The sequence below is a fragment of the Carcharhinus amblyrhynchos genome, chromosome 20 (assembly GCF_965287045.1).
Source record: "Carcharhinus amblyrhynchos chromosome 20, sCarAmb.v2.hapA, whole genome shotgun sequence".
Taxonomy (NCBI): Eukaryota; Metazoa; Chordata; class Chondrichthyes; order Carcharhiniformes; family Carcharhinidae; genus Carcharhinus; species Carcharhinus amblyrhynchos.
In genome coordinates, this window is record NC_137343.1 from 44,385,413 (window position 1) to 44,409,072 (window position 23,660).

Here is a 23,660-nt window from a genome sequence, read left to right on the forward strand (position 1 = left end):
TGTTTCACCGCACCGTTTCCTTTTTTTGGTGGGGGGGAGGCTGTGGGTTTTGAGCCATTTTACATGCTATTCTGTGCCTTGGGAGATTTATATTTCTTCTTTTCCAAAATGGCGGACACGGTCATTCTGCAAATACCAGACAATACCGAAATGGAGATCTTCGACCTAATAGCACGTGACAGGAAATTTGCATACGTCGTTAATATTCATTCGCCCTGCGGCGTTTGAGTCTTTTTAAGGGGAGGTTGGAATGGACTCAGAAGCGCGTTCGTGTCAGGATTATTTTCCTTCTTCCTGTCCCCAAACCTTCACCATGACTCAATCGAATGGAGTTCTCGCCGCACTGATACTCTGTTTCCACAGTAAGTGCGGGCGTCGGCCTGAAGTAACGCTCACTATTTTCACATTATCTGCTTTTGCCCTTGTGTTTTAACGAACCTGAATTGTAAGCTATATTCAACATTTCACAGTGTGTGACTGACAATACTTTGCATTTCACCAGGTACAATTGCGGATCCTGTCCTGACCCAACCAGGATCCATTTCGTCCTCACCGGGAAAGACCGTCACCATCACTTGCACCATGTCCGGAGACACCATTAACAGCAACCTGGCAAGCTGGTACTGGCAGAAACCCGACAGCGCCCCTGTGCTTGTTTGGTCCGGGTACTCTGGTCTGGCTTCGGGTATTCCAAATCGATTCGCCGGGTCTGTGGACTCATCAAGAACGAAGATGCGTTTAACCATCACCAACGTGCAATCGGAGGACGCTGCAGATTATTACTGTGGTGCTTGGCCCAGCGGTGCAAATAGATTCATTTTCGGGAGCGGAACGAAGTTGAATCTGGGCAGTAAGTAAATCACTTAACCTCCTGTAACATTTGCGACGCTTTCTAAATAACAAAATGTACTTGGAAACGATCGGATAGGTGGACTGAATTAGTGTAAATCAAAATGATTGCTCCTAATATATTGTTATGGGGGATCTTTGATTAAGCAGCAAATGATATTGCAGTGATAGCTGGGCTCAGAACTTCGGCGATTTTCTGGAGTGTGTGCTGTTATGTGATCGGGTAAAGGGACATTTTAATTACGAGTGAAACTCATTTCACTGGAAGCTTCCGGTCTGATCTGCTGGGACTGTGCAGAATTTTGAACCATCTGATCCAGCCGGCAGTGCGAGGAGATGATTGAGAATGCGATTGCTAGAAAGGTGGAATGTTTCCCTTCGCTTAGCCAGTGTTAGGAGTGGAGTGCCCAGCTGTACGAACACTGCGAGCGGAACAATAATTAGCAAGACGATAAACATTTCAAAAGTGAAAAAACAGGCATGCAAATGTGCTAAATGGGGAAGTTTGTTCAAGCTACAATCGGCCACCTAGTGTGGTCTATAATTCCATGATTGTATGAAGGGACACAGTGATTCAGGTTCTTTCAAACGCTGCCCCTGTAGTCTGGTTTAAAGGGTTAAAATTGCATTCAAAGCATTCACATCAGGCTGTTTTATTCCATTTAAGGCAAGATTGCATTATGTCTGCGGAATGATAGTGTGGTGACTGGGTGCGACTCCCTCCCCCGGTACCCAAACTCACTGAAAATCGTTCAGTACAAGATTCTCAGCCTAATAATTTGCATGAATCCCGGGTGTCCAAAATAACCATATTGTTGCCGGAATTCCGCCAGAATTAATCGACCCTGATTGTTACTGGATCACACAGTAACAAACATCAATGATGTGCGGAATATTTGCTTTCTTCGGAAATTATGGTTGATTTTCTTCCATCCAATCTGTTGTTTTGGAATGTCTCGGAATAAGGTGGTCAGGTTTTTGAGTATTGTTGTGTTCTCGTTCAGATTGTTGTTGGTTCTGTGACGGTCAGTTAGTAGTAATAGAACAAAAGATGGAGATTACTGCCAATATGATTGATTCATGGAATGTGATCAGAAAGGTAACATTCATTTCACCACCTCCATATCCCCCGCCTAATATCCACGGATAAAGTGACGGTGAGCCGCATTCTCAAACCGATGTTGTCCATGTGTCATAGGTACACTGCAGAGCTGTTAGGAGGGAGTTAAGAGATTTTGGCCAGGCGACAGTGAAGGAAAGGCGGTACAGTTCTACTTTGGTATGCTGTGTGACTTGTTGGGGATTTACCATCTGGTGTTGTAGCCATGCATTTGGTGCCCGTGTGATCGTCCAGTGGGAGACATGGCTGGTTTGGAAGCTGTTGTCGGAGTTCCGGCAGTGTACCTTATACATATCCACACTGTAGCTCCTGTGCGTCAATGAGGGAGAAAAGCAATATAATATATTCGCAGAATCATAGAATGGTATATCTTTGCAAAATTGTTGCAATCTCCTTGGCCAATCGTGTCTGCACTGGTTCACGAGGAACAATCTAACATTTATTCATTAGCCTTTAAATTACACATTCTATGTTCGTTTAAGCGACCATTAATTTGCCAATAACAGCCTCTCCGGCAGTAGGTTCCACATCCCCTAAACCCTCTGGGTGAAACTATTCCCTTCCAATCTTCGCGAAACCTTCTACTTCTAACGACAAATCCAAGTCCTGTTCTTATCGACCCCTGAACCATTGGCAATACTGTTTTCCGATCCATTCTGCCCATGTACCTCAGAATATAATGCCTTCAAATGGATTTACTTTCAGCCTCGTCTGTTCCGAAGAAAAGGGACAATTCAGTACTTAATTATAACTAAATATTCCATTCCAGCCGACATCCCTCTCGATCTCCCTGCACTCGTTCTCGTACAATTACATTTTTCCTATGCATCTTTCCAGCAGTTTCAGCATAACTTCAAAGCTCTAACAATCTCTACCTCAGCTTATAAATGTAAATGCCTCCTATGCCTTCTTTGCTACTATATCCAGTTGCTCAGCCGCCTTCAGAATCTGTGGACCTGCGTTTTCTGTTCACTAATTTTCTCTACATTTCTCGGCATTTTCCCATCTGTACAGTGTACTCGCTTGTCTTGTTGGCCTTCCTGAAGTGCAGTTCCTCACACTGTTCGGCATTTAATTCCATTTGTCGCCGGTGCACTAATCTAACTAGTCCATTGTCTTCCTGCATTATCCAGCTTCCTTGTTCGCAACCACACTGCCAAATTTGTATCATCGAACAACAATCATAGAGGCACTCATTGATATACGGACCCTTTGTTCCCTGCCTCTGAGCCAATTTTGGATCCAACCTGTTCATTCCGTGTGTGAACTTAACAAGGGCCTTGCTGAAATCCATGCAGACTATACCAAAAATATTGCCGTCATTCACCGCTTCATGCTACCTGCTCAAAAATACCAATTAACGCTATGGGGTGAGATTTTCCGGCAGCAAATCCGTGATCGCTATATTTGATTATGCCGCGTTTATTCCATTAGGTCTCCCTTCAGTGAGGTTAGCTTCACTGGCCTATATTTATGCCACCCGCCTTTCGCCCTTTGACAATTTCATCTCTCTTCCTGCCTCCGAGAGTCAAACCTGCTCCGGGCCCGATTGGAAAGCTGTGGTCAGGGTCTCTTCCCTTCTCAATCTTACTTTCCCTTTTTTATGGCTTGCTTCTTCAAGTCATTTGTTTACTGGGCGATACTACGGTGAAATGGACCAGCATGAGGCAAAAAGGGACAAAATGCTTTTGAATATTTGAGTCATTACTTTAAGAAATCAGATCTGGTGAAAATGCCGGTGTAAAAATAACTCACTTAAGTCCACTAAATAGAAGTCGATCTTCACACTTGCTCATCGGTGCAAACATTTGAGATTATCCAGCGAAACTCTCGGGGGCGCAGGAAGAAGATACCAGTTTTGAAATAAGTGGTTGCGGCATTTGTCTGCCGACTCAGTTTCAACATCCAAATTACATTCCAACAAAAATTTAAGACGAATTTCTAGCTCCAAACACAATCGATTTTTTACCGACAGCGACAAAACCCATATTGCTGTTGTAGCCGACATGATACCTCAATGTCAGGGCGAAGTGTAAAAGGTTAGCCTGATACTTTTAGTTTGAAATGGATATTCATACCTGAACCCTTTCTTCGAAGCTTTACAATATATTAACGTATTTACTGAGCGTTTCCCCATTGACTGTGATAGATGGTAACTTAAGCGGTAAATGGTCACTTAAAGAGACAAGATTCTGATACAACGCCCTTTCAGCTTTGCGAATATCGACTAATGTCAAAGGAACGAAAATGCAAGCCTGCATTGACTTAGCGCCGAACACGGCCACAGAACATCCTCACAATTAAGTGTGAAGTAGAATCATTTTTCCAATGTCAGAATCATGGCTCCCCACCTAAGAACATAAAGATCTCACAGTCCATCTGCTTTGACGACAAGGTGTGAGAGATAAATAATTATGAGGACATGTTTGATTTATTACTGGCCTTTTGAGGGTGTCATTAAGTTATGTTGTTATATATTAGAATTGTTTACAATATTTATTAGAAACTCTTCCTCTCAGCTGCAACAAATCGTTTGTGACACTCCACTCCGAAAAAATGTCTCCAAACATTTCCATTGCGACAGGGAGATATTTGTTAAGATTTACGCTACATCTTCACTGTTGGTCTGGGCGGGACACGGTGTAAAGCCGTGGCAAAGAATGTTCACAAACCCAAATATCAGTCCAGTATGTAGGACTTGCGTCAGGGAAGTAAATGGTGACCGAAGCAAACAATCGATTTCATTGTTTAGAATCGAGGTTTTGGAGTTGCAAACTCCAGAAATGTAGCGGTCAGCATAGGTTCCAATATTGACTCCAAATTCTATGTGATTAGTGGTATTCTGAAATTCTCGGTGTTCGCGACATTGGCTCGGGCTGCGTTGCCTCAGATCACAAGTGGGTGCATTGAAACTCCCTTCCTATTTTTCTCTTTAATATTTCAAACTCCACTATTTCCTTTTGATCAGATTTTATTTGTATGTTCCTGTCCTCTCAGGGAAAAAAGAAAAACCTTCTCAGGCTGTATATGTTCTAGAAACAGAGTCCCGACCTTTTTCCATTTGGCATCAATAAGACTCCAATGTATAAAATCTATGCATTCTTGTAGAATAATACCGACTTAAAAAAAACAATTTGAAGAAGGTGGAACAATGATTCAGTCATTTATGCTGATTTTTAATGGATGTGCGATCCTTGTCTCTACTTTCCAGGTCCACGGAGCCCCACTGTGTCTCTCCTTCCGCCTTCATCGGATCAAATCACAGCGAAGAACATGGCGACCCTGGTGTGTTTGGTGAGCGGTTTTGTCCCAGGAGCTGCGGAGATTGAATGGACTGTCGATGGCAGCGTCAGAGGGAATGGGGTTGAGACCAGTCGGATCCAGCAGGAGGCGGACAACACGTTCAGTGTGAGCAGTTATCTGACTCTGTCAGCCTCAGACTGGAACTCACACGAGCTTTACTCCTGTGTGGTTAAACACGAGACTCAAGCAAACCCGCTTCAAACAAGCATCTCCAGATCCAGCTGTATGTGATACATGCATCGAAAGCGTTTTTGTATTTTGCCGTTAGTAAAGTATTATTTCTAAATAAATTCGGCAAATAGTGGAACATTTCAAACAGTTCATCACAGTTTGTAGCAGATCGGCTGATTCCCTTAATTTCAATTTAACTGTGTTCACTCTGAATGGATCAAAGCTTCAGTGTGGTGTCATTGATACCGCTGCGTAATAAAATCATTATACCGTTATCGCGACTAATGTTCTGTTATTCTCTCTCTTCCCCTGAAAAACAATTAATGGTAACATTCTAAAAGGAATTAAATAGTGAGATTATATCATTGTGATATTCTGCACATTTTATTTAAAGTCAGTGACATCCAGGCGCAGCAAGGAGACGATGGATGACATTAACTGGAAGTAATATTGCAATATTTTTTAATGGACTGAGTTACATTCTGGTATTGTGATGAAAGGGCAGAACTGCGAATACAGATTACAAAAATACATTAAAGGGCAGACAGTTCTTAACCTCCTGGTTCCAAAAATTCAGGGCGAACTCTGTCGCTGCCCCATTTTTTAATACACCAGATGGAATGCAAGTTCTGGTACTGCAAGTCATTTTTCAGTAAGCTCACCGATTATTTTAATAGGACTATAATGATTATACTGAAGCAGGCGCTTTACTAACAAGTCACCCAAATGCATTTTCAGTGACTCAAACCAGTTCAGGACCAAGTCTGTTTTTTTTCTATAATTCCTCTTCACACGAATAACAAAGTCGATAGGTCATCCCTTTGATACATCGTTGTTTTATTTCTTCAGTTAGATTTGGGCTTGCAAGACATAAATTGTTAAAAGTAGCAAGAAGTTGCGCAGTTGGTAAAAAGTGCAAAAAAAGGTGCTGGTGCACTTACAGAAGAGCAAAATGAAACATTCGGGAATTAGACTTTTATAGAATTGTACTCATCTATGGTCTACATACTTCAAAAATGATCTTGTGGGATAAGAGAAAGTGGAGAAACTATTTGCCAGATCTTTTCTAGAATTGGGGTTATGTACCTATCAGGGAAATGAATATGTTGGGCTGTTTTCGCTGAGGAGAGGATGCGGAGGTGTAATAGGCGGCTTTAATGTTAGGAAAAGGTGTGATACGGTAACACAGAGAAAGATTCCCAAGTGTGAGTTAGTCTGAAACAGTGAGACAGAAAAGAGACGCAGCGACTGAACGATGAAATAATTTATTTGAATGTATAGGTCGGGAATTTGCTGTGGGCAGGAGAAAGTACAAGGATTTGCTCTCTGATTGGCTGAATAAGACAATATAGATTCCTGAGGATCATTTATCACATCACGGAAACCCTACAGCACAGAAAGAGGCCATTCCGCCTATCGAGTCTGCACCAACCGCAATCCCACCCAGACCCTACCCCTATATCCCTACATATTTTACCCACTGGTCTCTCTAACCTACCCATCCCAGGACACAAAGAGGCTATTTTAAGCATGGCCAATGGAACTAACCGCATTGGGTTTAAAAATGGGTAAGTCACGTTGCGGCTTTATAGAACCTTAGTTCGGCCACACTTGAAATATCGTGTTCAATTCTGGTCGCCACACTACCAGAAGGACATGGAGGATTTGGAGAGGGTACAATAAAATTCCCAAGATGTTGCCTGGTATGGAGGGCATGAGCTTTGAGGAGAGCTTGGAGAACCTTGGTTTGTTCTCACTGGATAGACGGAGGTTGAGGGATGACCTGATAGAAGAGTACGAGGGGCATGGACTGCGGGGACCATCAGATGCCTTTTCCCAGGGTGGAAGAGTCAATTACTAGAAGACACATGTTTAACATTCAACGGGCAAGGTTTAACGGAGATGTACGAGGCAGAATTTTCACACAGAGGGTGATGGGTGCTTGGAACTCGTTGTTCCGGGAGGTAGGGGAAGCAGATACGATAGTAACTTTTACGAAGCGTCTTGTCAAACACATGCATAGAACGGGATTAGAGGGATAATGTCCCTGGAGGGTAGAGAGCTTTAGATAAGTCGAGTAGCGTGGTCGGTGCAGGCTTGGAGGGCCGAAGGACTATTCCTATGAGGCAATTTTCTTTGTTTTTTGCTCCAATAATACAATCCAGAAAAAAATAGGGAATACACTTTTCATCGAGGGAAGTTATTTCGGAGTGAAATGAAGAAACACTGCTTCGCATGCATCATAGTTGACTCAGATGTTTTTCTCATATATCCCCTCATTTCGGTCATAACTCATTTTATTCATTAGACCCATGTTGACCATGTTTCCACTAAATTACTGACCATCGAACTTTGCTTTTTTCCCCCCACTTTCGTTGATGTCACGAACTGTATCTCTCCTCAGATACTGTTCTTACTTTCACACCGATTACAATCAAACTTCTCCTTGAAAGCAGCCTTGTTCCTCTTCCCTTGTAAGCTGCTACCGATGTTCAGTTAACATTTCCTCTCTAAACTACTTGAAGATATTACCAACCCCAAATCCATAATATTGTTCCAACAATTCCAGCATTGAATCCCCACAATCGCGTTTCTGCTTCTGCCACAATACTGATATGTCCCTTATCAAAGTTACATTGTATTCAACTGTATCGATAGCGAACTGTTACTGTTGTTCTCAGTTTTAAAGGTTTTTTTGCAGTTTCTTTATTATTGTCACAAGTAAACTTACAGCTATCGGTTGTAATACAAACTGCAATTACTGCAATGAAGGTACTGTGAACATTTCCGAGTCGCCACACCCCGGCACCTGTACGGGTGCAATGAGAGAGAATTTAGCATCGCCAAAGCACCTAATCAGCCCATCTTTCGGACTGTGGGAGGCAAGGAGCACCCACACAGATATGGGAAGAATGTACAGTCTGTGACCCAAGCCGGGCATCGAAACCGGGTTCTTGGCGCTGTGAGGCAGAAGTTCTAACAACCTGACGCCCTACTGCTTGTTCTTTTTGCATTGGCGTCGGTCTTTGACACGATTCCACACACGATCCAACAATTCTCCATCTTTAATCAGTTGCTTGGACCTCTGCTCATGATCTGGTTCCATTATTATTTATCAGATAATATCCACAGATTGTCTACAATAGCTTCTCTTCCTGCTCCCATGCCAGCAACTCAACAATATGTCCCTGGCCCCATTCTTTTTCCCATCCACATGCTCCCCCTTGTCGGCGTCATCTGAAAGCACATCAGACTTTTTATGCACTCTGAAAGCACGTAGCTCTATCTCACCATCGCCTCACTGAACATTTCTATTGTGATGATCAGAAACCTCCTCCAACTATTGGGAAGAATAAATTCGTTGCGCGGCGAGGGCACCTTTGAGCCTATTGAGCCTCTTAAGTGACCTATTATGAATCAGTCAAGTGCTTCACCCTGTCCGCACTGCAATTATTGAAAGAGATATCCAAGTAATCGCGCTCCAGAGCTCGATTAGCATTTCATGCAGGCATCGGTTTCATTAATCTATCCGATCTTCATCCTGAAGTTATAATTGGATCGGTTTCCTGTGCTCTTCCAGTGAAATTCAGATCAACAAAACTCATTGCATATATTTTCATCCGGCACCTTTGGAGACGCAATTTTCACTCTGTTTCTGTCTCCACATGTGCTTCCAGGCCAGCTGATTTGTTTCCCGAATATTCTGGGGGGCTTTAGTTACTTCTTGCCTTTGGCAATTTGACACAGTGCTTACCATTGCGAATTCTCCCTTAGTGTACCCAAACAGATGCCGGAGTATAGCGAGTTGGGGATTTGACAATAATTTTATTGCGGTGTTAATGTACGCCTACTCGTGCCACTAACACATCAATTTCAAACTGTAAAGTTAAATGATAAAAAAAACTTCAAAGAGAGGGCGACAGTTCGATAGAAATTGAGTCTGGGGAATCTGTGGCGAACAAAAAGATTGCAGATGAAGAGAACAGGCATTTTGCTTTAGTCTTCATTATAGAGGATACAAGTTGTCCCATAGAACTAGCTGTAGAGCAGGAAATTAGAATGACATTAAGAACGTTGTTGAAGATGTCGGTTGCTAAGTCCTCAGATCCTGATGGCTTTCACCGAAGGTCTTTAAAGAAGTGACAAATGAGACGATTGATAGGCTGGTTGTAATGTTCCAAAATTCCCCAGATTCTGGGAAGTGTTCGTTAGATTGGGAAAAGCGACGGTAGCACCTTAATGCAATAGGAAAGAACGACCTATAGCAGGAAACAACATATGTTAGCTGAACAACACCAGTTAGCTGAACATATGACAGACAAGGAAAATGTTAGGAGCGGTTATTAAGATTTGATAGCAGGGCACATAAGTAAAACACAATAATCAGATAGGGCCAACACAGTCTTGTCAAAGGGAAGTCATGTTCAATCAATTTACTGGAGTGATTTGAAGAAGTGAGGTGCTGTGGATAAAGGGGAGCGGGTGGATGTACTGTGTTTTCCAGTAAGGATTTGATAAGATGTCACAGCAAAGACTGTTGCGGAAAATGAGAGTTTATCGTGTGGGAGCATGGACAGAAAATTTGCGAGCGAATAGGAAGCATAGAGTAGGGAAAAGGGACAATTTTGTGATTCGCACGATGTCTGGAGTGATGTGCTACACTGATCAGTGCTGTGGCCTCAACTCTTTACAATATATATAAATAATGGTATGTTTTCAGTATGGTACCAGGTATGTTCTTGCTTTCTACTACGTTTTACATACGCTCTGATATTCGCCTCTTCTTCCCCCAAATTCCTTCACTCCTGGCCTCTAATTCTCATCCGTAAATACCTCCGTAAATGAAAACAAATCTTGCGCCACTACCGCTTTGGCCTTACTTCACTGTTGTTTTTGGAACGAGTTCAGGTGAACGGCCTTTTCTGTAACACGTTAACCAATCTGGTCAGGAAGTTCATCATCAATAACACTGCTAACAGCGTGTCACCAATATGGCTGGTCATGTATTGTGCATATGTTTCCTAATAGCACAAATGTTTTTGATTTGATTTGATTTGATTTCTCACTGTTTTATATAATAGTATACAGTGACAAGTATTCTTTCTTACACGTTTTACCGAGAAAGCATACCGTTCATAGAGAAGGAAAGGAGAGAGTGCTGAATGTAGTGTAACAGTCACATCTAGGGTGTGGAGAAACATCAACTTAATGCGAGTTAGGTCCATTCAAAAGTCCGAGGGCAGCAGGGAAGAAGGTGTTCTTAACTTGGTTGGTACGTGTCCTCAGACTTTATCTTTTTCGCGATGGAGTCACATATGTACTGAGTAAGGATGCCAGATTTCCTGCCGGGAATGATGTTAATGAAGCGAATGTTTTTTTTCAGCAATTCAGTAGTTTCATGGTTAACATGATAATAACTGATTTTGTTCAAGATTTATTGCCAGATACCACGATGGGATTTAGTATCATTGCTTGTTCCAGGACTCTGCAACACTAATCCGGCAATTAGTCGCCAGTCTTTGGCGTCCGGTACGCTTTACAATGTTAGTTCCTGCTCCCTTGTTTGAGGCTACGCCTGCATCTGTCTTCGAAGCGTTTGAAATGCATCATAAACGTACGGATCGGATTTAAGCTTAATTTACTAGAGACTGAACACTGTTTCGCCGAACACAACAGTGCGAATAACCCTTCTACAGAAATTGTGTTTCTCTCTTCCCAAGTACTACCAGATCTCCCGAATTTATCTTCAATTTTATGTTATAATTGTCATTTTATTCTTCCTGCTTTCTATTGGACTTTGCACAATTGAAGAAAGAAGTCTAAAAGGAATCCCAACGAACCTTATGCAGAAATTGTGTTTCTCTCTTCAAAAGTGCTATCAGATCTCCCGAATTTATCCTAACTTTTGTGTTATAATTGTCATTTCATTCTCCCTGCTTTCTATTGGACTATGCACAATAGATGAAAGAAGTCGAAACCGAATTCGAATGAACCTGTGCGCGTTTTGCGGCTGAACCGGCAGATGGCAATATTGCAGTTGATATCCCAAGGACCGTGTTATTACATGAAGTGTAGATGGGGCAAGAAATATCTCAAAATGTCAATTCCTGGCAAAATATGTGGACACTTGGAAAATAGGGATTCGGACATGAAAGTCGTTTGCAGAATATTCTCATTGGGTGTTGTCAATTAATTTGGATGTTTCATGAGTTCCCCTTTTTAATGGTGAATGTCCATAATATCAGAAAATCCGAATGATTAGAAGCAGTAAGAACCCAGTGCCACTAAATGTGTTACTATCACTTCCTTTCCTGCGTCATTCACTAAAGATAATGCTGCCAGCGCCACATTAATGGTCCGAACGTTCAGAAATTTGATAGGATAAAAATAGACAAAAAGGCGCGAACACGTTTCATACCATCACATGAACTGAAACGAAGATCAGGCCGAAGGTCGTGGCTGATGAGATCGTGGGGTCCACCCCACATTCGGTCCAGCCCTGTGCTCTTTGGGTCCCTTTTCAATCAGAAATCTATCGAATTCAGCATTTTTTAATGGGATATGGGCATCGCTGGCAAGACCAGCATTTATTCCTCACCGCTAATGGCCCTCAAGATGATGGTGGTGAATTGCTTTGTTGAATCAGCGCAGTCCCTGTGGTCCAAGTAAGCGATATATCCCCAGGTCAGATTGCGAATGACTTGGAGGAGAGAGCTAAGGTGGTGGTGCTCCCATGTGTCTGCTCCCCTTGTACTTCTCGACGGTAGAGGTGTGATTTTGTAAGATGTTGCCTTTGGATATTGGATGGGTTTTTGCAGTGCATCCTGCAGATGGTACCCACTGCTGCCACTGTTCATCGTGGCGGAGGCAGTTTGTGGAAGAGGTGCCAGTCAAGTTTTCTCCTGGATGGTGTGAGCTTCTTGAAAGTTATAGAAGTTGCACTCTCCTGGCTAGTGCAAATATTCCATCACACTCCTGACTTGTGCCTCGCAGATGGTGCACAGGCTTGGGAGTAAGGAAGTGAGACACTTGCCACAGGATTCATGCCCTCTGACCTGCTCTTGTAGCCACCATATTTAAATGTCAAGACCAGTTCAGTTTCTGGTCAATGGTCGGCCTTAGGAAGTCGACAGTGACGGCATTACCGTTGAATGTCAAGAGACAATGATTAGTTGTTGGAGGTGGTCATTTCCTGGCACTACTTTGTCACGAAGGATACTTGCCACTTGCCAACCCAAGCTTGGATATTGCCCTGGACGAACTGCATTTGGACATGGACGGCTTCAGTCTCTGAGGATGCGGGAATGGTATTGCACAGCATGTGAACGTTACTGATCGAGCAGCTGAAGATAGTTGGGCCGAGGATACCATCTTGAGAAACTCCAAGGATACCATCTTGAGAAGTATGCAAATTAGAGGATGGAACTCCAACCACAGCAAGACTCTTCCTCTGTGCCAGGTATGACACCAGCCAGCGTAGAAATTTCCCTCTGATTCCAATTGCCTCCATTATTCCTCGAGCTCCTTAATTCCACCCGTGCTGACTTGACGTCAAAGGCAGTCACTTCACATCTGACATTCAATTACTCTTGTCCATGTTTGACTCAAGGCTGTAATGAAGTCAGGCGCCGAGTGTCCAGCGGAATCCAAACTGTGTGTCAGTGAGTAGGTTCCTGCTCAGTTCCTGCAGTTTGATTGCGCTGTTCATCACCCCTTCCATCAACTTGCTGATGATCTGGAGTGGCCTGATGGCTGATGAATAAGGTTGGAGATGCCCTTCTTTTTGCATAGAGGACATAACTGGGCAATTTTCTGCAACGACGGGTCGATGCCAGTGTTGTAGATGTACTGAAACAACTTGACTGGCGGGGCCGCATGGTCTGGAGCACAATCTTCAGGATTGTCGACAGAATATTGTTAGGCCCCAAAGCCTTTGCAATTTCCAAAGCGTTCGGACATTTCTCGTATCACGTGGAGAGAATTGAATTGGCTGAAGCTTGAAATCCGCGATGTTGCCCATTTCTTTAGAAGGCCAAGATGGATCATTCACTTCGCACATGTGACAAAAGATTGTTGCGAAGGCTTTAGCTTTATCTTTTTCACTGATCATTGAGGATGGGCACACTTGTGATGTCTTCTCCTCCAGTGAGTTGTTTAATTATCCATTACCATTCACGATGGGATATTCCTGGTAAAGAGGGTTCCACAGGCTGATGTCTCCCACGGAAAATGAAATTCTCTTTATCTCCATCTCAATTGGAAAACCTCCTGTTTTAATTCATGTCCCCTCCTTCTAGTCTCCTTGGAGGGGAGGCACTTCTTCAGCATTCACTATCTCAACTCCCCTCACGATAGTAGATGTTTCAGCAGGATTACCTCGAATTCTTCGAAACTCTAATGGGTACAAGACCTAACTCTCCAACCGTTCCCTACATGATATCCCTTTCACCTGACAGGGACCCGTTTCTCCGAATGTTGCTGGTGCTATTGTATTCATTCTGAGGCACCCGGGCCAACAGGAAAGTACTTGAGATGTGCTCGCGACAAAGCACGACAAATTTGTAGCGAATCTTCCCTACTTTTATATTCCATCACACTTGCAATAGGTGACAGCATTGCATTTGCTTTCCTCATCACTTACAGCTTCATGCTCAAGTTTTGTGAATCACGTTCCGGGGCACCCAGATCCCCCAGTGCTGCAGATCTTTGCACTCTCATCTCCGTGTGAATAATTTGCTGCTTTCCATTCTTCCTGCCAAAATGGACCAATTCGCTTTTCGCCACATTGCACTCCACCTGTTTCTTTTTACCACTCACGTAGCCTATCTAAATCCTTCTGGATACCATTTATCCAAACCTCACAATTTACTTTCCCTCCTGTATTAAAGTCGTGAGAAAAAGTTGCAATCAATCCTTCCCATCATGCATGTCATTTCCATAAATTGATAACAGCTGAGGCCCCAGATGTAATCCTGTGATACACTGCCGGCTACAGTTCCGCCCCCCCCCCACCACCCCCAACAAAAAATGGCTCAGTCACCCCACCTCTCTGTTTCTATAAGGCAACCAGTCCTCGATTCGTGATGAATATTATCCCATTCATGATGACCACCCATTTGGCATTTCATAATGTATCTTTGAAACTGTTTCTTATTAAATACCTTTTGGAAATCCAAGTCTACAGGTTCCGCTTTATTCACGTTACCAATAAGTTGCTCCAGTAAGTATAAGAAATTATTAAAGTATGGCTTCATTCATTTAAAACCATGTTGGCTCTACATAACTGCAAGTGCCATGTCATAACCTTCTAATAATAGATTTCGCATTTAACTTTTGACAGATGTTGGGCTAATTGGCTTGTAATTACATGTTTTCAGTTTCTTTCTTCTCTTGAATACAGGAGATAGATATGCTATTTCCCCATCTCGTGGAGTAATAAACTAACAACAATGCAGACGGAGACCAATCGGCCCTTCGCGTCTCTATCCACTCTCCCGATGGGTATCTTACCCAGCTCTATCATGTCCTAATGACTTGACAGCCTTTAGTTCTGACCGCTTTCTCAGTAGCATTCACCTGGTGGTTGTAATTGCTTTATGTTCCTCGTTCCCTTCTCCCTCTACACCTATAAGTATTTCTGGGACATTATTTGTATATTCTACAGCAAGGCAGAGAAAATATGTCAATCCTTCTGCCATTTCCTCATTTCGTATAATGATGTTTCGACGTTCCTTTTCCAGAATAACAACACTTATTTTAGTGAGCATTTTCCTTTTTAAAGCATGTAGACATTCTTACATTCATTTAATATGTCCAGCTAACATTCTCTCATACTCTAAGTTCTACTTTGTCATTACTTTATTTGTCAATCTTTGTCGATTTTTATATTCTTCCCAATCTTTAGCTCTGCCACTAATCGCAAAGTTTTCCTCTTTTTCTCCCACTCGGGTGCAATCATTGGAGATGTTGGGACTTTAACATCTCCATGAAGTAGGCCCGCTTTCTGTCTGTTATTTCAGCTGCATACCGTCTTCAGTCAACTTTAACCTGTATTCCTGGCCCTCTGCCAATCATTTTCCGATTCGACTCACACGCCATGACGGTGGTTCTTCTCTCGCTGCTCCTGTCTTGTTGCATTAAACTGAACTGGTGTCTGTCTGTCTCCCTCTCTCAACACTGCAGATGTCAACTCTGTGCATTCCACCCACAGGCAAGGCCTTAAGCCTCTCACTCCCTGGGTACTGACTGCACTGCATGACGTGGACCTGAGACATATCCTTTCAGTGAATACCCTGCGATCTCTTTCAGCCTAACAACTTTACCTGTTCCTGATTCCTCTACCTGACCACCGCATGGAAATTTTCCCACTGATGGTAAAATTTTAATATTCCTTCCCCACCCTTCATTCTGTCCACACGGGGGTCAGTAAAATTCCAACAACCGAGTCCAAATGCCAGCAAATATGTGAACCCTTTTATCTTTGTTCGACCCCAGCTAGAGTATTAGTCCAATTCTTGACAATGTTCTTCCAAAGTATTTCAGAGCTTTGGAGAGTGTGCAGGATGGTGTATTAGCATGTTTCCAGGATAAAAGTCCTCAGTTAGATGTAAGGACGAGAAACGTGGAGTTGTTCTCCTTAGAGCCGCACAGTAGATTTGATAAAGGTGTTCTTAAAGGTGTTGGATAAAGAAAGTAGGAGCTGCTTCAAATGTCGGGAAGTTTGATCACCAGAAGGGAAACATTTGAAATAACCTTTGAACAGCAACAGGAACAGAAGAGGGCTGGTGGTGGGTAAATATGTTCCGACTCTTAATGATCTGGAGACAACTGGATCAAGGGCTATTGGAAGAGGATTTAACAATCCCTGTCAAAAAGGTGGAAAATATGTGGAAGGCTGGAGTAAGATCAAGACAGAAATTCCAGTTCTATCGCTCCTTTACAGAACCGACATGGATGCGATGGGCTGACTGCCCTCTTTCTGCGATCAACCTTCTCGAATTCTTTATACTGACACAGCTGCATCTGCACCGCGATCGGCAGCTCTCCAGGCGAAGTCATTAATTCATTTCTTCTCGTTCTCCTCTGTGCGCCTCAGCTGCATAACCAAAATGTTACTTCTCCCAATTGTTCAAGGACACATGGGGTGAAGGTGTGTGACAAGCTAACGTTATCAACATTTAAAGGGCTTGCTTGATTTTGTTTAATTTTTCAAATGAGGGAGCAATAGAACATTGTGCGATGGCTTCTGCAATACTGTCGTCCGGCGGGAGGAGAGGGTGGTGTTGAGGGGAGGGTAACCGGTCATCAGAAATCTGATTTTAAAAACTGCTATTTTCAGCTCATTCCGACGTCGGTAAATGCATTGACATTCTCAAACTCATTGTTTCCTATGACAGCAAATGTACCCCTCAAATCAAACAACGAAAGTCATGCGAAAGCTGTTTCCTACAGCATTTCACTTTGCCGAGGCTTAACTCACTGTGTATGCCCTGGGTTTCCAACACTTGAATAAAGCTGAGTGGGCAGTCCTGGCACTTAATCACATTCTAGATTGGTAATAAAATGTTTCTCCTGGATTGTCTGTCATTCAAACACTTCAGATAGCTATCCATCTATCTGTCTATCTATCTACCTGACTACCTCTGTCTATCTATCTGTCTGACTGTCTTTCTAGCTATCCATCTGTCTGTCTTTCTGTTTATCCATCCATCCATCCATTTTTCTATCTCTCTATCTATCTTTCCATGTACCTATCTTTCTACCTACCTATCTATCTGACTATCTATCTCTATCCATCTCTCTTCCTGTCTGTCTATCTATCTATCTATCTATCTATCTATCCATCCATCTATCGATCTATCTGTCTATCTATCTATCTATTTCTCTGTCTATCTGTCTGTCTATCAGTCGATCGATCTTTTTATCTCTTTCTCTATCTATCTTTCGATCCATCTATCTTTCTATCTATCTATCTGTCTGTCTATCTATCTATCTATTTCTCTGTCTATCTGTCTGTACATCTACCTATTTATCCATCAATCGCGAAAAGCCAGTACGGAGTATGGCCTTACGCCTCACTGTGTGCACATGAAATCTCAACTCACACTTTTCGTCTCTAATTTATTCACCAAGGACGTTACGCCTATTGAGCAGCTTACGGTCCCCAACATTTATTTATTGTAATCTGCAAGCTTCCAGAGATCAAGCCACGATTAATTTAATCTGTTTTATGTTTCACCGCACCGTTTGTTTTTTTTTGTTGGGGGAGGGGTGGGTATTGAGCCATTTTACATGCTATTCTGTGCCTTGGGAGATTTATATTTCTTATTTCCAAAATGGCTGACGTGCTCATTCTGCAAATATCAGACAATACCGAAATGGAGAGCTTTGGCCTAATATCACGTGACAGGAAATTTGCATACCTAATTCATATTCATTCGCCTTGCGGTGTTTGAATCTTTTTAAGGGGAGGTTGGAATGGACTCAGAAGCGCGTTCGTGTCAGGATTTATTTTCTTTCTTCCTCTCCCCAAACCTTCACCATGACACAATCGATTGGAGTTCTCGCCGCACTGATACTTTGTTTCCACAGTAAGTACGGACGTCAACATGAAGTAACGCTTATTTTTTTCACATTATCTGCTTTTGCGCTTGTGTTTTAACGAACCTGAATTGTAAGCTATATTCAACATTTCACAGTGTGTGACTGACAATACTTTGCATTTCACCAGGTTCAATTGCGGATCCTGTCCTGACCCAAACAGGATCCATTTCGTCCTCACCGGGAAAGACCGTCACCATCACTTGCACCCTGTCCGGAGGCACCATTGGCAGCAACTGGGCGAGCTGGTACTGGCAGAAACCCGACAGCGCCCCTGCGCATGTTTGGTCCGAGTACAGTAGTCTGGCTTCGGGTATTCCGAATCGATTCGCCGGGTCTGTGGACTCATCAAGAACGAAGATGCATTTAACCATCACCAACGTTCAAACGGAGGACGCTGCAGATTATTACTGTGGTGCTTGGCCCAGCGGTGTAAATAGATTCATTTTCGGGAGTGGAACGAAGTTGAATCTGGGCAGTAAGTAAATCACTTAACTCTCCTCTAGCATTTGTGACGCTTTCTAATTAACAAAATGGACTTGGAAACGGTCGGATAGGTGGACTGAATTCGTGCAAATCAAAATGATTGCTTCTAAAGTATTGTTATGGGGGATCTTTGATTCAGCAAGAATTGATACTGCAGTGATTGCTGGGCTCAGAACTTCGGCGATTTTCTGGAATGTGTGCTGTTGTGTGATAGGGTAAAGGGGCATTTAATTACGAGTGAAACTCATTTCACTGGAAGCTTCCGGTCTGATCTGCTGGGACTGTGCAGAATTTTGAACCATCTGATCCAGCCGGCAGTGCGAGGAGATGATTGAGAATGCGATTGCTAGAAAGATGGAATGTTTCCCTTCGCTTAGCCAGTGTTCGGAGTGGAGTGCCCCAGCTGTATGAACACTGCGAGCGGAACTATAATTAGCAAGACGATAAACATTTCCAAAGTGAAAAAACAGTCATGCAAATGAGCTAAATGCGGAAGTGTGTACAAGCTACAATCGGCCACTTAGTGGGGTCTATAATTCCATGATTGTATGAAGGGACACAGTGATTCAGGTTCTTTCATACTCTGCCCCTGTAGTCTGGTTTAAAGGGTTAGAATTGCATTCAAAGCGTCCACATCAGGCTGTTTCATTCCATTTAAAGCAAAATTGCATTATATCTGCGGAATGATAGTGTGGTGACTGGGTGCGACTGACTCCCACTGGTCCCCAAACTCACTGAAAATCGTTCAGTACAAGATTCTGAGCCTAATATTTTGCATTAATCCCGCGTGTGCAAAATAACCATATTGTTGCCGGAATTCCGCCCGTAATAACCGACCCTGATTGTTACTGGATCACACAGTAACAAACATCAATGATGTGCGGAATATTTGCTTTCTTCGGAAATTACGGTTCATTTTCTTCCCATCCAATCACTTGTTTTGGAATGTCTCGGAAAAGGTTGTCAGGTTTTTGAGTATTGTTGTGGACTCGTTCAGATTGTTGTTGGTTCTGTGACTGTCAGTTAGTAGTAATAGAACAAAAGATGGAGATTACCGCCAATATGATTGATTCATGGGATCTGATCAGAAAGGTAACATTCATTTCACCACCTCCATCTCCCCCGCATAATATCCACGGATAAAGTGACGGTGAGCCGCATTATCAAACCGATGTTGCCCATGTGTCATAGGTACACCGCAGAGCTGTTAGGAAGGGGGTTAAGAGATTTTGGCCAGGCGACAGTGAAGGAAAGGCGGCACAGTTCTACTTTTGTATGCTATGTGGCTTGTTGGGGATTTACCATTTGGTGTTGCAGCCGTGCATCTGGTGCCCGTGTGTTGGTCAAGTGGAAGACATGGCTGGTTTGGAAGCTGTTGTCGGAGTTCCGGCAGTGTGCCTTATAGATATCCACACTGTAGCTCCTGTGCGTCAATGAGGGAGAAAAGCAATATCATATATTCGCAGAATCATACAATGGTATATCTTTGCAAAACTGTTGCAATCTGCTTGGCCAATCGTGTCTGCACTGGTTCACCAGGAACAATCTAACATTTATTCATTAGCCTTTAAATTACACATTCTATGTTCGTTTAAGTGACCATTAATTTGCCAATAACAGCCTCTCCGGCAGTAGGTTCCCCATCCCCTAAACCCTCTGGGTGAAACTATTCCCTTCCAATCTCCGCTAAACCTTCTACTTCTAACGACAAATCCAAGTCCTGTTCTCATCGACCCCTCAACCATTGGCAATACTGTTTTCCGATCCATTCTGCCCAGACACCTCAGAATATTATGCCTTCAAATGGATTTACTTTCAGCCTCGTCTGTTCCGAAGAAAAGGGACAATTCAATACTCACTTATAACTAAATATTCCATTCCAGCCGACATCCCTCTAGATCTCCCTGTACTCGTTCTCGTACAATTACATTTTTCCTATGCATCTTTCCAGCAGTTTCAGCATAACCTCAAAGTTCTAACAATCTCAACCTCAGCTTATAAATGTAAATGCCTCCTATGCCTTCTTTGCTACTATATCCAGTTACTCAGCCGCCTTCAGAATCTGTGGACCTGCGTTTTCTGTTCACTAATTTTCTCTACATTTCTCGGCATTTTCCCATCTGTACAGTGTACTCGCTTGTCTTGTTGGTCTTCCTGAAGTGCAGTTCCTCACACTGTTCGGCATTTAATTCCATTTGTCGCCGGTGCACTAATCTAACTAGTCCATTGTCTTCCTGCATTATCCAGCTTTCTTGTTCGCAACCACACTGCCAAATTTGTATCACCGAACATCAATCATGCAGGCATTCATTGATATACGGACCCTTTGTTCCCTGCCTCTGAGCCAATTTCGGATTCAACCTGTTCATCCTATGTGTGAACTTAACAAGGGCCTTGCTAAAACCCATGTAGACTATGCCAAAAATATTGCCATCATTCACCGCTCCATGCTGCCTGCTCAAAAATACCAATTAACGCTATGGGGTGAGATTTTCCGGCAGCAAAGCCGTGATCGCTATATTTGATTATGCCGCGTTTATTCCATTAGTTCTCCCTTCAGTGAGGTTAGGTTCACTGGTCTATAATTATGCCACCCGCCTTTCGCCCTTTGACAATTTCATCTCTCTTCCTGCCTCCGAGAGTCAAACCTGCTCCGGGCCCGTCTGGAAAACTGTGGTCAGGGTCTCTTCCCTTCTCAATCTTACTTTCCCTTTTTTATTACTTGCTTCTTCAAGTCAATTGTTTACTGGGCTATACTACGGTGAATTGGACAAGCATGAGGCAAAAAGGGAAAAAATGCTTTTGAATATTTGAGTCATTACTTTAAGAAATTAGATCTGGTGAAAATGCCGGTGTAAAAATAATTCACTTAAGTCCACTAAATAGAAGTCGATCTTCACACTTGCTCATCGGTGCCAACATTTGAGATGATCCAGCGAAACTCTCGGGGGCGCAGGAAGAAGATACCAGTTTTGAACTAAGGGCTTGCGGCATTTGTCTGCCGACTCAGTTTCAACATCCAAATTACCGACAGCGACAAAACCCATATTGCTGTTGCAGCCGACATGATACCTCAATGTCAGGGCGAAGTGTAAAAGGTTCGCCTGATACTTTTAGTTTGAAATGGATATTTATGTCTGAACCCTTTCTTCGAAGCCTTACAATATATTAACGTATTTACTGAGCGTTTCCCCATTGACTGTGATAGATGGTAACTTAAGCGGTAAACGGTCACTTGAAGAGACAAGATTCTGATACAACGCCCTTTCAGCTTTGCGAATATCGACTAATGTCAAAGGAACGAAAATGCAAACCTGCATTGACTTAGCGCCGACCACGGCCTCAGAACATCCTCACAATTAAGTGTTTGTGAAGTAGAATCATTCTTCCAATGTAAGAATCATGGCTCCCTACCTTAGCACAGAAAGATCTCACAGTCCATCTGCTTTGACGACAAGGTGTGAGGGATAAATAATTATGAGGACATGTTTGATTTATTACTGGCCTTTTGAGGGTGTCATTAAGTTATGTTGTTATATATTAGTATTGTTTACAATATTTATTAGAAACTCTTCCTCTTAGCTGCAACAAATCGTTTGTGACACTCCACTCCGAAAAGATGTCTCCAAACATTTCCATTGCGACAGGGAGATATTTGTTAAGATTTACGCTGCATCGTTACTGTTGGTCTGGGCGGGACACGGGGTGAAGCCGTGGCGAAGAATGTTCACAAACCCAAATATCAGTCCAGTATGGAGGACTTGCGTCAGAGAAATAAATGGTGACCGAAGCAAACAATCGATTTCATTGTTTAGAATCGAGGTTTTGGAGTTGCAAACTACAGAAATGTAGCCGTCAGCATAGGTTCCAATATTGACCCCAAATTCTGAGTGATTAGTGTTATTCTGAAATTCTCAGTGTTCGCGACATTGGCTCGGGCTGCGTTGCCTCAGGTCACAAGTGGATGCATTGAATCTTCCTTCCTATTTTTCTCTTAAATATTTCAAACTCCACTATTTCCTTTAGATCAGATTTTACTTGTATGTTCCTGTCCTTTCAGGGAAAAAAGGAAAACCATCTCAGGTTGTGTATGTTCTAGAAACAGAATCCCGGCCTTCTTGCATTTGGCATCAATAAGATTCCAATGTACAAAATCTATACATTCTTGTAGAATAATGCCGACTTAAAAAAAACAATTTGAAGAAGGTGGAACAATGACTCAGTCATTTATGCTGATTTTTAATGGATGTGCGATCCTTGTCTCTACTTTCCAGGTCCACGGAGCCCCACTGTGTCTCTCCTTCCGCCTTCATCGGATCAAATCACAGCGAAGAACATGGCGACCCTGGTGTGTTTGGTGAGCGGTTTTAACCCGGGAGCTGCGGAGATTGAATGGACTGTCGATGGCAGCGTCAGAGGGAATGGGATTGAGACCAGTCGGATCCAGCAGGAGGCGGACAACACGTTCAGTGTGAGCAGTTATCTGACTCTGTCAGCCTCAGACTGGAACTCACACGAGCTTTACTCCTGTGTGGTTAAACACGAGACTCAAGCAAACCCGCTTCAAACAAGCATCTCCAGATCCAGCTGTACCTGATCCATGCATCGAAAGTGTTTTTGTACTTTGCCGTTAGTAAAGTTTTATTTCTAAATAAATTCGGCAAATAGTGGAACATTTCAAACAGTTCATCACAGTTTGTAGCAGATCGGCTGATTCCCTTAATTTCAATTTAACTGTGTTCACTCTGAATGGATCAAAGCTTCAGTGTGATGTCACTGATACCGCTGCGTAATAAAATCATTCTACCGTTATCGCGACTAATGTTCTGTTATTCTCTCTCTTCCCCTGAAAAACAATTAATGGTAACATTCTAAAAGGAATTAAATAGTGAGATTATATCATTGTGATATTCTGCACATTTTATTTAAAGTCAGTGACATCCAGGCGCAGCAAGGAGACGATGGATGACATTAAATTGAAGTAATATTGCAATATTTTTTAATGGACTGAGTTACATTCTGGTATTGTGATGAAAGGGCAGAACTGCGAGTACAGATTACAAAAATACATTAAAGGGCAGACAGTTCTTCACCTCCTGGTTCCAAAAATTCAGGACAAACTCTGTCACTG

General features: G+C 42.8%; 2 protein-coding genes across 2 annotated transcripts; both read left to right on the top strand.

Moving 5' to 3' along the window:
* The first annotated feature begins 313 nt into the window (after positions 1-313).
* On the top strand, positions 314-5,644 carry LOC145356134 (immunoglobulin lambda-1 light chain-like). The gene is made up of 3 exons (XM_080208745.1): positions 314-362; positions 503-850; positions 5,181-5,644. Exons 1-3 carry the CDS (start codon positions 314-316, stop codon positions 5,501-5,503), a joined length of 720 nt encoding a protein of 239 aa, XP_080064871.1. The 3' UTR covers positions 5,504-5,644.
* A 12,340-nt stretch (positions 5,645-17,984) lies between these two features.
* On the top strand, positions 17,985-23,126 carry LOC145356135 (immunoglobulin lambda-1 light chain-like). Its single transcript, XM_080208746.1, has 3 exons — positions 17,985-18,033; positions 18,174-18,521; positions 22,804-23,126. Exons 1-3 carry the CDS (start codon positions 17,985-17,987, stop codon positions 23,124-23,126), a joined length of 720 nt encoding a protein of 239 aa, XP_080064872.1.
* The last annotated feature ends 534 nt before the right edge of the window (positions 23,127-23,660 follow it).

Excerpts from the sequence above, each read along its gene's own strand:
- LOC145356134 (XM_080208745.1), top strand. The coding sequence starts at position 314 with ATGACTCAATCGAATGGAGTTCTCGCCGCACTGATACTCTGTTTCCAC. Across the intron at positions 363-502 it reads ACTGATACTCTGTTTCCACA|GTACAATTGCGGATCCTGTC; the intron begins GTAAGTGCGGGC and ends GCATTTCACCAG. Across the intron at positions 851-5,180 it reads AACGAAGTTGAATCTGGGCA|GTCCACGGAGCCCCACTGTG; the intron begins GTAAGTAAATCA and ends TCTACTTTCCAG.
- LOC145356135 (XM_080208746.1), top strand. The coding sequence starts at position 17,985 with ATGACACAATCGATTGGAGTTCTCGCCGCACTGATACTTTGTTTCCAC. Across the intron at positions 18,034-18,173 it reads ACTGATACTTTGTTTCCACA|GTTCAATTGCGGATCCTGTC; the intron begins GTAAGTACGGAC and ends GCATTTCACCAG. Across the intron at positions 18,522-22,803 it reads AACGAAGTTGAATCTGGGCA|GTCCACGGAGCCCCACTGTG; the intron begins GTAAGTAAATCA and ends TCTACTTTCCAG.